At 40.6% G+C, this 16,693-nt stretch overlaps 1 protein-coding gene across 3 annotated transcripts in view; it reads right to left on the bottom strand.

The window, feature by feature from the left end:
- Nucleotides 1–15,682, bottom strand: part of KRAS (KRAS proto-oncogene, GTPase) — a 26,225-nt gene extending 10,543 nt beyond the window's left edge. The window contains exons 1-5 of one of the 3 annotated variants that reach the window (XM_039707878.1): nucleotides 14,631–14,780; nucleotides 13,746–13,763; nucleotides 13,528–13,650; nucleotides 7,749–7,927; nucleotides 5,915–6,074 (exon numbers count right to left, since the gene is read on the bottom strand). In XM_039707878.1, the coding sequence (XP_039563812.1) occupies nucleotides 5,915–6,074; nucleotides 7,749–7,927; nucleotides 13,528–13,638 (450 nt within the window). In that variant the 5' untranslated portion in view covers nucleotides 13,639–13,650; nucleotides 13,746–13,763; nucleotides 14,631–14,780. Of the gene's footprint in view, nucleotides 1–5,914; nucleotides 6,075–7,748; nucleotides 7,928–13,527; nucleotides 13,764–14,630 lie in introns of those variants that run through there. The other 2 variants (XM_039707880.1, XM_039707877.1) reach the window with 2 other exon arrangements.
- Between the last annotated feature and the right edge of the window lie 1,011 nt (nucleotides 15,683–16,693).

The raw sequence follows: 16,693 nt of genomic DNA on the forward strand, positions 1-16,693 counted from the left end.
AGCTCCATTTATGTATTTAAAATGCTGGGCTTGCTCATTTGCTGCTTGATAAAAACTTTTTTGATTACCACTCATTGCAAATATCTATGCTTCAAGCCCTGATTTTCTTCTGTGCATGGTAACACTGGGCCTAAAAAAGAGCAAGACTTCTTCCATTGCTGAAAATGATACTGCTTGTGTTACTGAATATTACCATATTTCTGTGGGCATGGATGTATACAGGAGCCACAAAACCTTACTGGATTGTGAAGTAGGGGGTACTTATGAACACACATAGTTAAACCACCCACTTGCAGTTTTGAGCCAAAGTGAGAACATGTTACTATTTGGGGCAAAGAAAAGCAAGCTCCTTCATGTTCTGTTCTTTAGGTCAGAAGGGGAACTTTGCAAAAATCCACGGATCAAGCCAACAAAGTAATAAAAAAGTCCCTCCAGGTGATTTCCAAAATGGTTATAAAGAAGTAAAATTTTCTAAGATTATTAAATTTGTGGCAGTGTTGGTTTTTAAAACTACTAACTTTACAAAGCAAGCACTGTGCTATTAAATTTAGGAAAAGTGGTATCTGAGCCATGGCAGCAAATGTTCATTATCATAGTCTTTAAGAATGTTGTTACATCAACAAGACACACCTGATCTGTTCCTCTGGGCCAGACTCAGCAACCAAGAGGGTGCCTTAACAACACCTAAATGCAAACAATCTGTGAAGTTGTGCTGCTCAGATCTTAATCTGCTGCAGAAATGCTCCTCAGGTGTTCCAGGGATGACACAGAGCTACATGTTTTACTTCTCTGGTCTCACATCTTACTTTTCTGCAGCTCTGCACTTAGGCCACTTGGATATAAACTACAAGCTTTAAAAAAAATAAATGTACACAGACTGAAGACATTTTTAACCACACGTAATATAAAGAGATACAGTTTAGTGTATCTGTGCATAAATTTAAGACTTTAAATCAATCTGTGAGGATGTTCTTATTAGAACAACATGAAATATGTTCTACTGCAGCTTTTTAAGGGGAGAGCAAATCTCTCCTCTGCCTTACTATCAGTCTCAGTACTTGTCTCCTCAATCAGATTAACAGGGTTATTAATTTAATACAAACTCATCATTTGAAAATAAAACCACAACACACTGATTATCATGGTAAGCAGCACAACCACTTAATCCCCAAAGCTTTATTACTACCAATGGGCAGTCTGGGCTTTTATTTGGCAGATTTTTCATAAATTCTCTCTCCATTTCATCTTCATATTATGGACTGAACAACAAAAGCCTGCCAGCATTGACGACCACAATTACTGGGTCATTTTGCATGACCTGTGCCACAGGTATCACACTCAACATTTATTTTTAACACGTTGTTGCTTAATCCTTACACTTTAAGGGTTCTTTGAGGGTTCTTCTGAACTACAGCCTCTTCAATTCAAAGACTTAATTAATTAGATTTATTTCTTGGATTGTATTTCCCTGTATATGCATAGTGTGCCTTCTCAGGATGTAGTAAAATATAGACAAGTCCAGGTATGTCGGGTTGCAAAATATAAAGAAAACCACTAAAACAGGCAAAATCCAAGTAAAGCTCATACTTCCACGTTTTTCTGGAAGGAATGGAAGTTTCTTTCTGAAGTGGAAACAGCAAACATTGATCAGCTGCTATGTGCTGAAGCACAGGCTGTACAAAAATCAACGCTTTCACAAATCTACTGTTTTGCAGTAGAAAGATGTAATTTGATTATAGAGCTTTCACATTAAAAATTAGGTAACAATTGTTGAGTCAACATTTATTGCCAACTTTCCCATCACCAGTAGGAGCTGTAATTTCCTTTAGCAATGCAGAGAGATTGAGAGACACAGAGTGAGAAAAGAAATTGCTATTACTGCCACCACCAAGAACAGACTTATGAACCCTGCTGAAAGAGATTATTCTGAAAGAAAATCTGTACATGCACATATTTGCTTACAGCATTAGCACAATGTGACATTTTAAAGAGCCAGATGCCAATCCTACAAACTGAAGTAATTTTAATACCAATTTAAGACTCTCCAGTATTTTTTTCCTTTAATAAGCAATGACCATATAAATAAAATGGGACTAATCACTTCTTTTAGCTGTGAGAGCAGGAAGCAAAAATACCCTTTGGCAGTTATTAAAACCTTCAAAATCCAAACAGCCCAAGGAACCCAGGACCTTGAGGCAATGTTTTTGAGGTCCTTTTGCCTCCTGAATGACAGCCAAACACTCCATTTAAAATATGACCATATGCAAAGAACAGTTGTTTCAAATCCAGACCGAAGTATCCCAAACAGGAATCTTCCCAAGTTCCACTTCTGTAGTACTTAAAGGAAATGAAAGTTAGCCCTTACAACTCAAAACTGTTCTGTGCCCATCCTTAAGCACTTTACCACAGCTGATTTTCTAAAAGCAACCAAAACTTTCTACCCTTGGAGCTTTGTCCCTGGGGGAGGACTAAGCTCTTCCAGAGAAGTTCTACCTTACAACAGGCAAGTGACAAGAAAAAACTCAACCCCCAGTGTAAAAAGTCTGACCAAATTAAAGACCACTGAAAACAAAACTTTAAGATGAAACCTGTACACAAGAACTGGATTAAAAATGGCTTGGAGTGATACAGTATCATTAAACAGATATGACAAACCCCTAAAAAAATGGTTCAAGCAAACTATATTATCAGTTAGCCATGAATTTTAACTGATATATATGAATGAATTTCTGTAAATACTGCCCCAGTTACTTCACCAGACCAGGCATAGGTTCTCAACTTAGTTTGATGACAAGGCTGGGGTCTAACCCACTGTACATCAGACAGCTGAAATAACCAAAATGCTTTTTTAGCAGTATTCTGGTGATTTAGGTCAACTTCTTCATTATACACTTTAAAAGTACATTTAAGCATGTATTCTAAATAATGAGACCTCAATCTTTGGGAAAACCTTTATTACGCTTGCAATAATGCTCAATCATCTGCCTTCCCTGTGAATCCAATACCAGCAGGAAAGCTGAAATATTCCAAGGGAAACAAAGCCCTACAGTCAAACCACACTGAGGTGTGGTTTGGCCTCACAGCTTTACCCTGTGTAACTCCCAGGCATGGAGAAGCTAAATAAAAAATGGCAGGTGTAGCTTTGGCAGGGATAAATCAAGTTTGTCCCTCATCTCTCATTGATACTATGGATAATATTGGGAACTACTTGCTCACATAGACAGGGAAGAACCTGAATATAAAGCTTATGTCAAACAGAGAAAAGCAAATCAGCAATCAAAATAAACCTAAGCCATTCATTTCTTTCTCCATAAGAACTGTGAAAGGATGAGTAAGGCTCACGGCCTTACAAAACTACCAGTACTGCCACTTGCTTACTTTCAGAAACAGGACTACCACTTGTTTTCATAAATTACATTATATTGATTTCAGTCAGTGGTCCAAGTGAAAATATTAATAATCTGCAGCCTTATACCCAAGTTGTAGGGTCCACTAAGGCAAGAATTCTCTGATTAATTCAATGATTTGTTTGAAAATTCAGGGAGGGATTTGGCTTAAAACACCATCTTCTTGTTGTGAGTTGAAGTTCACATCTTTATTCTCAGTCAGAACCCAAACACACTAACTTCTAGAACAACTTATTTCTGTACTTCATTTCAATATTCATCTATTTTCTGTCCTTGCTTATGAATTTTTTTAAAATCTTAAAAACTTAGTTGAAGTGAGACATCATCCTGCATGAGCATGGATGCTCACACTTTTTTAAAAGTGTCTTGGCAATCAAAAAAGTCTACTCTGACAACTCCCTCCCATTTCCACCTTCCTTCTGCAGAAACATTTCTGATTCCCTCTGAGCTCCAGAAGAACTGGGCATAGTAAAGGGCAGAGGCAAGAAAGTGGTGCCTTTCAGCAGAGCATTAGTGATGTTGTTTCCATGTGGTGGAAGGTAAGGACAGGAATGGAAAAGAAGGTTCCTACTTTGAAAGATTCATGGCAGAGTTTCCACAGACTCCAGAAGACCACCAGCTGCACCTGTTCATATTTGGAAGGTCTCCATGAGGACAGAGAGGACAGAGTTTTTATTAATGTATTGACTTTTAGACAAAGTGAATAAAACTACAGCCCACAGGCCTATGCAGCTCCCAAAATGGTTTGACTCCCCTAATTTAAAATTACTTTTGAAGAAGGTGTGTGTATGTCTGTATGTATTTATATATCTATACACATACACATATTTGTATATATGACAGTGCAACTGAAAAATCATTCTATGCATATACACACACATGTATATACAATCACATACACTAACATTTAGATCCTCTTTTTATAACTAAATGCTAGTTCTTTCTCCAATGCCCTTTTTTCTTCTCAAAAATATTTTATTTACATGGCATCCTATGAAGGAATTTCATAGCACAACGAGCTCTGAACAGCACTGGGAAAGAATCAGCAGCCATCCCTAGTGGTGCCATCTTTTCAAATCCAACAGGTTCTACTGGGCATCTTTGTTTTCAAATATCCTTTTTAATAGAAGTGGCTATGCAAAAGGAGTATTTGTTCAGTAAAACAGACTGAACAAAGTAAAACCTAGATGTTGGTGTAGCACTTCTATTGTTTCAAACCTAAAATGTAATTTCAGAATTATTTTTTCACCCTCCTATCTCCGTGACAGCCACTAATACAGCACCTTCCAAACAAAGCCACTGTCATTATTCAGTCCACTTGTATGCCCCCCTTCTTCAGGACAATTGTGTGGCCTAATTTATTCTCAGTCATTCAAGTTTGGTAATTCTGCTTTGATTTTTTTTTTTAAATCCTACCCAACAGAGACTTTCTTTGTTGCCAGAAGTTAAGATTGCTTTGTGAAGTTTCAATAATTAGCCCAGGTTTCAACTTGTCAAAAACTTGGGTTGGTGGAGCAAATTTGCACTAGTAAAATATTCATTTCTCAGATCCAAACATGCCTTACAAGCTATGAGGAAATTCTGCCAGGTGATTTAACTGGATCTCTTCAGAAATTCTGAGCAGTTACTCCAACTGTAGCATTCTGCCCTTACTTACCGCCTGAATTTGATTCACAACCTGCACATAACACTCCTGATTATGCAGAATAGGAGCCACTCAGGCCTGTTCTAATTTGTACTAACATTAAAATCTTTGCTCTTTAAAGAGAAACCACCAACCAGCATTTTTCAAGATTGCTTTCTTCGAGAAGGACTGAACCAGTTCCACCTCTATCCATAGTTTCTCTTCTCCTGAAAGCTCAGGTGTGCCACTCTGTCACCTGTGCCCTCACACAGCCCAAGAGAGGCACTGAAAGGACCAGTGAGCTGCAATAAATTAAGAGTGAGCTCTAAAGTCTTAGAAAAAGTATAATTTTACACAAACAACTAATTCAGGAACTTCAGAAATAGCCTTAAGGTCAATTTCTTAGGTGTATCAAGCATGTCCCCCTAATTAGAGAATCGATGCCTCAAGGAAAAATTATTTTGTTATAATGAAAACAAATCAGACTAAACTAATTAGCCGCTCGTCTGTTTAACCCTCTTGCTGAGGGAAAAAAAAGCATTTCACCTCTTAGCAGAAGTGCTTTTCTATTAAAATAAAAGTATTGCTATTCTATTAAAACTTCTCACAAAGTCAAGAATGCTGCAAACACCCGACAGAAGAGAGTAACAGCAGGCCAGGTCTCGCTCAAGAGTCTGCCCACTTGAAGCCAATCAATCACTCATCCATAAGCAATTATCAATTATAAGCAAGTTGACAGAAAGAAGAAACACCCCAAGGAGTTCCAATCTGCAGAAATGCATCCATTTATATGACTAAGCAAATGTCAATGCCTGGAATAATTAACATTATGGTAATTCCGATGAAAGCTCTGCCTTTGCATCTGGGAAGTTTTGAGCTTTACCTGTCTTGTCTTTGCTGATGTTTCAATGAAAGGAATTCCATAACTTCTTGCTAAATCCTGAGCTTGTTTTGTGTCTACTGTTCTGGAAGGCAAATCGCATTTGTTGCCTACTAGCACCATTGGGACATCTTCTGAGTCTTTAACTCTCTTTATTTGTTCCCTAAAAACAAAGAAGAGAAGATTGCATTTAACAAGTATTAATAGTTTATACAGTAGATTTTAAAACAGTTGAAACATTAAATTAACAGAACATCATTCTTTATGTTAATCTACTGCACATGCACTGTTGGAAGCCATTAAACAATAAACTGACCAATCCTCTCATCATCAAGTTTAGCATCTTACTAAATAAAAACAAACCAACGAACCAACCGACAGCCTGACATTTTACAAACTACTATAGAGGTTACCATCATTACACTGGCTTTTTAAAATATTTTTTTAGCTTTGTAGCAGCTAGTATCAGAATAAGCTTAACAAGCTCTGGTATTAATCTTACTACTTACCTCTCATATTAATAATACTCCATTCATTTGCCAAAAAACTGCCAAAAGCTCTGTGTCTCCTGTCTTGATTTTGGGGGGAGGCTGTGATTCTGTTTTGTTGTTTAAGTAAAGACAGCATTAAAAAATCTGCACTTAGGGGGTTTACAAATCTGAAGACCACTAGTCTGGCTCTCTACAGGGAGGTATTTAGTAAGAGTGCCTTCAAGCACTAGTTAGAAAGCATCTTCAAGGATGTTAGATGTACTTGTGAGGAATCTCGAAGAAAAATCATTAATTTCATTACTTCTGCCTTCCCAAATAATCTAGCAGTGTGTTCCCTAATTAAAACAGACACTGTTTCCAGCTCTTTATGATCAATCAGCTTCACGCCTAGAAGGTCACCCACAGGTCTGTCAACGGACAGAAGAATTTCCAGCACTCAACTCCCAACACTCTTTGAAATAAACTGTGATGGTCTTCTTATGCAAATCTGCAACTCTTTAAAAACAAAAATTCCTCATGAAAACCTCTATGCTCCTTCTTCCCCTTACACCAACATCTTTCTTGCCTTTTTCCCTTCCTCCTCTAAACCCACAGGAAACCCATTTGTGGTATTACTATTATTATTATTACTACTACCTAACTGTGGATAGACTAACATGTGTTTGGGACTAACCTTAGGCTGATGAACTCGGTGATCTTTGGTGGGAATTGCATGGGCTTCTAATAGGGAGAATTCAGGGATAACAGTAAGGTACTGAGTTATAAATGGTCTGCTATGGAATCACCAGAGACTGCTTCTATTTCCAAATCAGTGTAGTTGACAAAGACAGCATGAGTTGGAATTCTCAACTAATTATTTCAAAGATGATAATATGAGGAAATTTGTAACAAGTTGGTTTTTACTGTCATTTTGGAGCTTTGGTTTTGTGTGTTTGTCCTCCTCAGGCATCAGGGCTCACACAGGTTATTCTTCTCACAACAATCCCCAGGTATTTCCCCCTCCAGCCCCAAACAAAACCAGCAATTGTCATTACCATCTGTACAATTACAATAGCTTCAGTTTTTCCATCTTAGCAAACAATTCCATCAATGGAATGGACAGAATTTATCTTTGGGTAAGTCTTGACTCAGAATACTAAGTCACAATAATTTACATCTAATTTATGAGCGAGGCAGATTTTCAGACTACCCAAAATTCCAGAGAACAGATGCACAAATAAGCTGCAATATTGTTAATTTTCAGATTTTCCCTATTTGATGAGAGATCACTGTATTATCCAGAGGAAGAACAAGCCCCCTTCCCACCTAATAACAAGAGCTGGTGGATTATCTCTTCATATACACACCTATAATGGTGAATATCTTCAAAAGACTTTGTATTGTTTATGGCAAACACACAGAGGAAGCCTTCCCCTGTTCTCATATATTGGTCCCTCATTGCACTGTATTCTTCTTGACCTGCTGTATCAAGAATATCCAAGAGACAAGTTTCTCCATCAATTACTACTTGCTTCCTGTAGGAATCCTAGGGAAAAAATACACCTTGGTTAACCACAAACAGGTACGGTTTTGAACATCAGTAAATCTAGAGACAATCAAATTATTTACCAGGAATAAGAGTGACTGAAAAGGTTTGACTGTGCTAAAGCTTGCTAATTTATATAAAACTTTATTTTATTTTAATTTAAATAAAATCTACTAATTTTGTTATTTCAACCACAATTTGTCCCATATTCTATGCTACAAGAATGCACAAAATAATAAACCAGAAAGAATACACAAGTAAGACAACTCCAAAAATCTTTGCCACTGAAAAGGAAGAGAAGAATAAAAAGCCTTCAGTGTTTGGGACAGAAAATCTGTTTTGTATGCCTGAGCAGGTGTGTATAATGATATCTCTTGTTAAGTTACCAAGGTTGGTCTGATATATTTGAAATTGAAGCTTTTCAGCCAGGACAGACCAACAGAGCCATATTAAAACCCTGATGGGCTGGTTCACAGAGATGTCAGAACAAATTGTTTCAATGCTACTAAATCAAAGCTTTCAGGTCACTGACTGAAGTGGCTACAAAGTCCCACCAGCTATTAGATTTTATTACATCTCTGTTTAGGTGCCAGGCCTCTATGAGTACACAGTCTTCACAGTAAGAAGGTGAGCATTACATGCCCAATAATTTCTGTAAACACCTCTGTGCTTGAAATAAAGCCAAGGCAATGAGCTTGGAAAAGGTGTCACCAACCAGCACCATGAATTATTCCCAGTGAGCAGCTCTTGCAACAAATACCAGGTATGAACACCAGCTCCTGCTGTCACCTTTCAGCTTCCTTGGCTCGAGATTAACGCAGCATTGCTGCTGTTCTGACACTGTACAGGAGTGAACCTAAGCTACTGGGAAGGGAATTAAAGAATTAAAATTGCAGTTCTAGCCAGCTGCAAGGTGAATTCAGAACAACCTTCCTTCCTTTACCCATTTGAATGCACAGCACACCTACTCTTAGGCAATTTCTATTAATTTGTAATTTTACAAAAGACTCTGTTCTTTCCTGTTGCTCATGCTAAGAAACAAGCAGGAGATAATTGTAAATAACCAGTATTTTAAACCAAACCAAGTCTGTAACCTCACATTTACTGTTAAATGTCATCCAGGCTCACAATATCAGATAAAACAATACCTACTGTTTACCTTAAAGATAGAATCTTGCCTCCAACATTATTTAGGACTATTTATTTCACAGAAGTGGAAATTCAGTGTTCAGGCAATAAGTGGGGAAGTTACTTCAGAAACTTTAAAGCCATGTTTAAATATTGATAACGCTGAGAAACACATAAGCTCCAATGTGTTTTAAAATATAATTAATATTCTGTCTTGCTGCTTAAAAGGAAAAAATTACAAAAAAAACCCCCAAACCTAAGGATGCATCTTCATTCCAACACTTCCATTCAAGAGCAGATCCCCCATGTCCTAGGATACCTTTACCACAGTTCTAGCAGAAATTCTATCATTATACCAGACATATTTACAAAGCTTGCATTTTCTTCTTACAATTTGACTGCTAGTTCAAAAATATGAAAAGCAGTTCTTGAAAAGCCTGTACTATTGCTTTCCATCTTAAGGACTTCAAAGGGAAAGAAATTCCCCTCAAATGAACACTAAACAAAAGCTGTAAGTAATTTTCATCAAAGAAAATAATTTTTAAGAGCAAAGAAAATTGCTTTTAAGAACTGCCTAACATGTTGGCAGTAGCAGCAAAGACGCACCAGCAAAAAGAGCACAGATACAAAAATTACTATTTTGAGGTGCTGTGTTGCTTTGCCACTTCTGGGGAGAAAATCTTAGTGACTACCTTATGATTGGATTTGAAGCAGAAGGAAAATAAAGATGTGGGAGAGAAAATTGAAGCTTATGATTTCCAGATGAGTGAAATAATAAATATTTTTATTTTTGGCCTTTTTCCCCTCCCCCTTGCAAAACATCAAAACTGAAATTCACATTTGACACTATTAAGTAAAAACAAAATGCAAACTAGAAATTATGCGAACTAGAAGATTAATTCCTGATTCCTACCCAGCTTCAAATGTGAAATTCCAATTGTCCCAAGCATACAGTACGTAACTTTAAAAAATTTCATTGATCACATAAACTGCTTTTATTGGTCTTTCACATGCCATAAAAACCAGCAAGAATTATGTTAAAGGAGTAATAATTCCGTATGCTCATGAGCACTGATAACAAAATGATATGAAATCTCAGCTTTACATTACATATGGAATTTAGCTAAAAAACTCCCAGTGCTTGATAAATCCCATCTAGGCAAGTAATTATTACTCCACAAAACTCCATTATACTGGAGATTTAATGCTAAAAATCACAGCTCCTGAGACCAAGCTATTACTAAATACTGGTGCTTGTTTCACAAGGGCACAGGCCATTTAAGAACACGGACTTAAATATCAGTATTCCTAAATCAGCCGAGGGATTTGGTTAATCCAATTTCCAAACCTCTGACAAGCAGCTAGGAAAGCTGCTCTTACTCTGGAACGTTTTAAAGACAACACAAATTTAGGGCTGAAATGTCCTGAAAATGTAAAAAAGCTAAAAAATTAAAGTAAAGTGAACACAAGTAATATTTACTCAGCCTCCGCCAGTAGAGGGCACTGCCCCAACTGCTCAGACCAGATTTACAACGGTTACTACCCATTTAATTTAAAATAAAACACTTAAAATTACTTGGCTATAAATCCTTGCTCAGACATCTCCTTCAAATAAAGCACTGGACTGCGAAACACACATAAAGCATTGATATCTGAACAACTGCAGTCACCCAAACACTCATTTTCAGTCCTCCCCCTGCCCCGCCATCTGCTGTGCTCAGATTTAAGTAATAAAACACTCAAGCAGACCCTGAAACTTGACGTTTTCCAATCAGGTTATCTGTTGAATCATTAGGTTTACTCCACCAAAAAGCAGCAGCAAAATTAACATTATAAAGGCGCCTGTGATAGCAGCAGCAAAATTAACATTATAAAGGCACCTGTGATTAAGTAATTAGTGTGTTTTTTCCTCTGCTCCACCATATTATGTCTTCATAACATGAGAATTTTAGAAGTGTGGAGTTTCATTCTGTTAATCATAGCAAATATTTAGAATTATTCACTAACTGTGTAGTTATGAAATATACCATGGACAACAAACACTGAACTACCTCCTCTATCTTACCCCAAATTATTTAGCATGATTATCTGCAGGAAAAAGAAGCATTCTGCTGCATGGCAATGAAACAAACAGTACTAAGTGGCAAACAACAGTAGTGACACCACTGAACTATCCTAATTATTTACCAGTCAAGGCAATTTTAACCTTATGTCCTCATACTGCCTAAAACCCACTCCACAGCCACTGTTCTTTGATTAGCATCACAACTACACCTACACAGGAAGCACATCACCAACCCTTCTTAACCAAGTGGATTCTGCCCAAGCATGAACTGGACCATTTAAACCCAATTTTTATTTTTGTTTCCCACTCCAAATCACAGCCTGCCCTTGTTGGCAATGAATTACTGCTTACCCACGCGTGAGCACATACAAGGCCAGTTACCAGGAGGAGGAAGATACAGTTTCCATCCCCGAGGCCTCAGAATTTACAAGATAAGAACAGGATCTAGTAGACAAGAATGTGTAAAAGGAGCAGAAATTAATGTTGCTGCATGTGACTGCTGGCAAAACCTATTGGGTTGCTTAATTACCAGTTAATTTTTGGTGTAATTCTTAAAGAAGACATGGATTTTGGACCACAGCACTGAATTTGCCCCATCCATGGAAATGGCCACGGCCAGGTTGGACAGGGCTTCAAGCATCCTGGTCTTGTAGAAGGTGTCCCTGGCCCATGAGAACAAAATGATCTTTAAGGTTCCTCAAACCCAAACCAGCCTATGATTCCATGAATGAAAGATACAGTTCTGGGATTTTCAGGTTCATTCTATAAGGAACTGTACTTCCATTTTATTATTTTACATTAAAAATGTAGTTAATGTCCTTCAAATCACTCTGCTGGAGGGATAGCAAATTCCCTCAAGAGCTCCAGGAATACTGGCATTTAAGTTTCTGTGTTCCTAAACTGTTTACACAGCGACAACTTATAAGATGGAACCTGCATAGCACTTTCTGCAGTGCTTAAACACACCTCTAACCTAAGAGAAACTCAGGTAATTATGAAAAATCATCAAAGACCAACAGCCACCAAATGTGTTTTTGCAGGAAAAAGTAAAATCCCATTTGGCTGGTTCCTCTCAGCAAGTTTGTGTGATTTTAGAGAGTGTCTGGGGTTGTTGTTTTAAGACTTTCTTTAAAAAAGAGCTGCTCTGCTGGAGTACAAAGTTTTCTGCACAGGCCTAGTCACAAAACCGTCTGCAAGCAAGGTGTTACTCGGCCATGCAAGAGACAGAAAAGACGACAAATGGAAAGAACCTCAAGTCAACAAATCTCTGTTTGGGTTCAGGCCCTCACTAAATTTGTGCTACCTCAGGGCACTGGCTCCTCCTGCTTATCCCTGAAAATCACTACCTACACACTTCCCAAGTCTCCATTTTAAGCCCAGATTTAAACCCTTGTGATTCCTTCAAGTGAGCCTGCAAGTTCCTTGCTGGATAAACATATAAATGAAGTCATGAGATGCAGAGCTTCAGTGCTCCAAACATAAAAACCTGAGTTAAGTTATGGTGTAATTTTGCCTTTTATAGAGTCTGAGGTTGTTAAATGCAACGATCCACAGGAGATTTTAGACAACACCAGTATTTTTCTTGTATTTACAAGACAGAGCTTGCCTGCTTATTATAAAGCTTTAAAACAGCACAACTTTTATATACAGTTTCAAACTCTGAGGTACTGAGCAATGCATTTCAAACAACCCATTTCAGAAGCTATCTTAAAACATCTTCTCTAGATAGGGAAACTCGTACTGGTGTGTTTAAAGAGAGAAAAAAAAACCAAAACAAAACAGGCTCCAATTTTTGCTTCATTCACTGCAACATCCTAGGACTCATTTCTCCCTGCGTGAAACAGATCCCCGATAGGAGCTGAGAAAGACTGGCACACACGTCTCACAACCACAAATTTTCCTTCTTATATAAAGAAAAACATCCCATTTAAGAGGCTGCACAAAGCTATGAAGGGTTTCACCAAGTGTTTTCAAGTGAGTTTGCAAATATTTTGTCATGAAAATATTTTGTCATCCTAAACACCAGCATCCACACTGCCTCCTTCTTATATAAAGAAAAACATCCCATTTAAGAGGCTGCACAAAGCTATGAAGGGTTTCACCAAGTGTTTTCAAGTGAGTTTGCAAATATTTTGTCATGAAGATCCTAAACACCAGCATCCACACTGCCCAAGAATACATGACAATTAACACCATGCTTTTAATTGATCAAAACTGGTAATTTGTTACTGCAGCTGTTGTTCCACTGCTAGATCAAGAAGCACAATTCTGTCTCCAACGCAGAAGATTATCTCTGAGCTCTTTTTACTATAAAGCCCTGTCCTTGTGGTAAGTATGCAAAAGGAAACAAGCACCATTATTCACTGATAATCTCCCCTCAGAAAAAGTATGAGATGGAAGTGTTTACCTCTATTGTGGGATCATATTCATCCACAAAGTGATTCTGGATTAGCTGTATTGTCAAGGCGCTCTTGCCTACGCCACCAGCTCCAACCACCACAAGTTTATACTCTGTCATTTTTTAGCAGACCTGATGACAAAGAAACCAACATTAAGCAGAGCTGGGCTCCCACTAACGAGGATGCCGCCGGTGCCTTCTCATTCAGCGTCAGGATCCTCTATTACCGGGAAGCAGCTCCCTTCCTGCAAAACAAGACAAAAAGAGATGAGGGAATGCTGTTCCTCAAATATTACACGCACAGGGAATAATATTAAGAGTGGGCAGCGGTCACACCGAGATTAAAAGAAATAAGTAAAAAAACCCCCAAAAACAATACACAAAAAAAAACCCCAACAACGAACCCCAGTAAATAAATTTAAAAGGCACTGAATTCCGGGAAAAGAAAAATGAGTATTTCGTGCAGGGAATTAATCCATGTAGGGATTTAGTTCCCCGCTGATTCCTCCAGGTGCCTGGCGGAGCCCGCCCGGGTTTCCCGGAGCGTCCCAGCTCCCCTCGGGATGAAGCTTACAGCCGGGAACGGGTCTCTCGTGCCCGGACAGGAGACACGGCGAGCACGGCTTCTCCCGGTGGCTTCCCCTGCACAGTTTAGGGTGGGTTTTATTAAATTTTAATTGCGGGGCGAGCCGTGCCTGCGGGACCCCCGCGGCTCCGGGGCATCGCCCGCCCCGCCCCGGCTCCCTCTGCCCCCGCCAGCGCCGCGCCCGCGCCGCCCCAACTTTCCGGGTTTAAGGATTTGCGAGAAGGAGTGAAGGGGAGGAAAAAAAATCCATGAGGGCTCAGGAAGGGGTGGGGGATGTCTCAGGCGAGCGCCGAGTCCCGCAGGGCGTTGGCCACCTGTCCCCTCCCGCCGGGAAGGAACGGGAATGCGGCTCCGGGGGATGCCGGCGAGAGCTGCAGGACAGGAGAGGGAAAGGGGACGGGAGAGGCAACGGCGACGGGGGAGAAAGGGGGCGCCGGCTGCACTTCCCACCTCGGAGGGGAGGCGGGCAAGGAAGGAAAGAAGGAAAAGGGTCGCCCCAGCTCGGCGGGGTGAGGATAGGCAGTACCTGGCTGGCTGTGCCGCGTGAGCTCCCGGCACCCGCCGTGCCCGCGTCGCGTCCCTTCCTCTCCTTTCCCTTCCCGCTCCAGCTCCCTTCCCTTCCCGTCCCGGTGCGAAATGGCGGGGGACGAGCAGGGCTGGGCGGGCGCTGCCCAGGGAGCCGAGCACCGATGCACGGATGGACGGCCGCGATCGATGCGCTCGGCGCTCCAGCGCCCCTTGCGGCAGCGCCGGCACCGCCCTCCCGCTGCCGAGAGGTGAGGCACGGGTTCGGGACCGCGCCTGGCCACTGCCGTGTGCAGTCCTGGGATCCTCGGGATGAGGGATACAGGGAGCTCCTGGAGCGGAGGCTGCGGAGATGATTTAGGGACCGGAAAGGCTGAGGGAGCTGGGGCTGTCCAGCCTCGAGAGGGGCCCTCAGCCCTGGGTGTCCCTCTCTGCAAGGAGGGCTCTGAGCAGGGCCCAGGCTCCAGCGGGGCCTCCTCTCCAGCGATGGCACCAGAGGAACGGGCAGGGACACTGATCCCAGGAGGTTCACCTGGACAGGAGGAGGAACGACTTCCACAGATTGCCCAGAGAGGCTGGGAATTTCCTTCACTGGGGGTATTCCAGAGTCATCGGGACACAGTTGTGTGCCCTGTGCTCTGGGATGGCCCTGCTGGAGCAGGGAGGTGGCACCAGATGCCCCACTGAGGTCCCATCCATCATGGGATTCCATGGGGCCAGAAGATGCGTGTTTGGGGCTGGAGAGAGGCTTGGAGGAGACATTTGGGAAGAGTCTGTCCGGGAAGCTCGTGCTCGAGGGCGGTGAAGGGAAATGTGCACAATTCCAGCATTTCCACACCGTTTCCCCCTTCCCGCACTGCCCATGGGGACCTGGGGGGGAAGAGGCACAAGAGCCACCATAAGGCTCAGGACAGGCTCATCTGAGGGGACATGTGGACTGCCCAGACAGGCAGTGCCTGGTTACACATAAAGAGCAATTTGATCCATCATGGAAATGTCAGCAGAAGCTTTGTGGAACTGCTGCAACACTTACCAACCAAATAAAGCTGGTCAGCTTTCAAAATAAAATGCAAGGTTTGATTTTTAGCTCTGAATAAAAGTTAATAAACAGAGTTTGAAACAAGTTAACAGATGCGTAGTAAACCATCATTTCTTATTAAAAGGCTAAAGCCATAACTCCCGTGTAACTGAAATACAGACTCACAGAATGGCCTGAGTTGGAAGGGACCTTAAAGATCATCCCGTCCCACCCCCTGCTATGGGCAGAGACACCTTTCACTATCCCAGGTTGCTCCAAGCCCTATCCAACCTGTCCTTGGACATTTCAAGGGATAGGAAACTTTTTATGATCTCCATTTCACCTCTCCCACAAATTTAGGTGTCAGTAACCTAGTAATTTTTGCATTAAATGTTATTAGGTTGTTTCCCAACAGCCACAATTAAAAAAACAAACAAACAAAAACAAAAAACAAACAAACAAACAACAACAAAAAAAAAAAACAACAAAAAACCCCAAAAAACTGCCACAAAACAACAACAACAAAACACAAAAAAAACCCTCACAAAATTCCATGTGACAGAGTACCATGAGATCATCTCGCAAATCAGGGTTGTTAATTAGGCTGCCTCACATGAGCAGATGTAAAACCCAAAAGTCAGACTTGCTTTCAAAGAACAAGTAGCCTGGTGGTAAAACCACAAGCTTGGGATGTGGGAAACCCTGAACCCACACAGCCACATCTGGGATCAGAAGAGTATCCGGAGTGCAGCTGCTGTTGGCAGAACCTTCTCCATGAAAACTTCAGGTCCTGATGACAGCTAGTGTTGCCTTATCTCCATAGGATCTCAGCAAAATGTGCAAACAATCCTTTTGCATGTCATGTGGAGGGAAATGAATTGTTAGAATTCTGGAAAAAGCAGAATGCAAAGCTGCTTTTCTTGTGCACAGAATTTGTTTATAAATATCTATTATGAAACTGCTTGTTCCTATATTTGCATTTAATTTAGAAATAACTTCTTGTGCTCATTGTGGAGTGGTTTGAAAACAAGATCAAATAAATGAGC

The sequence above is a fragment of the Passer montanus genome, unplaced genomic scaffold (genome assembly GCF_014805655.1).
Source record: "Passer montanus isolate IOZ18808 unplaced genomic scaffold, ASM1480565v1 scaffold20, whole genome shotgun sequence".
Lineage (NCBI taxonomy): Eukaryota > Metazoa > Chordata > Aves > Passeriformes > Passeridae > Passer > Passer montanus.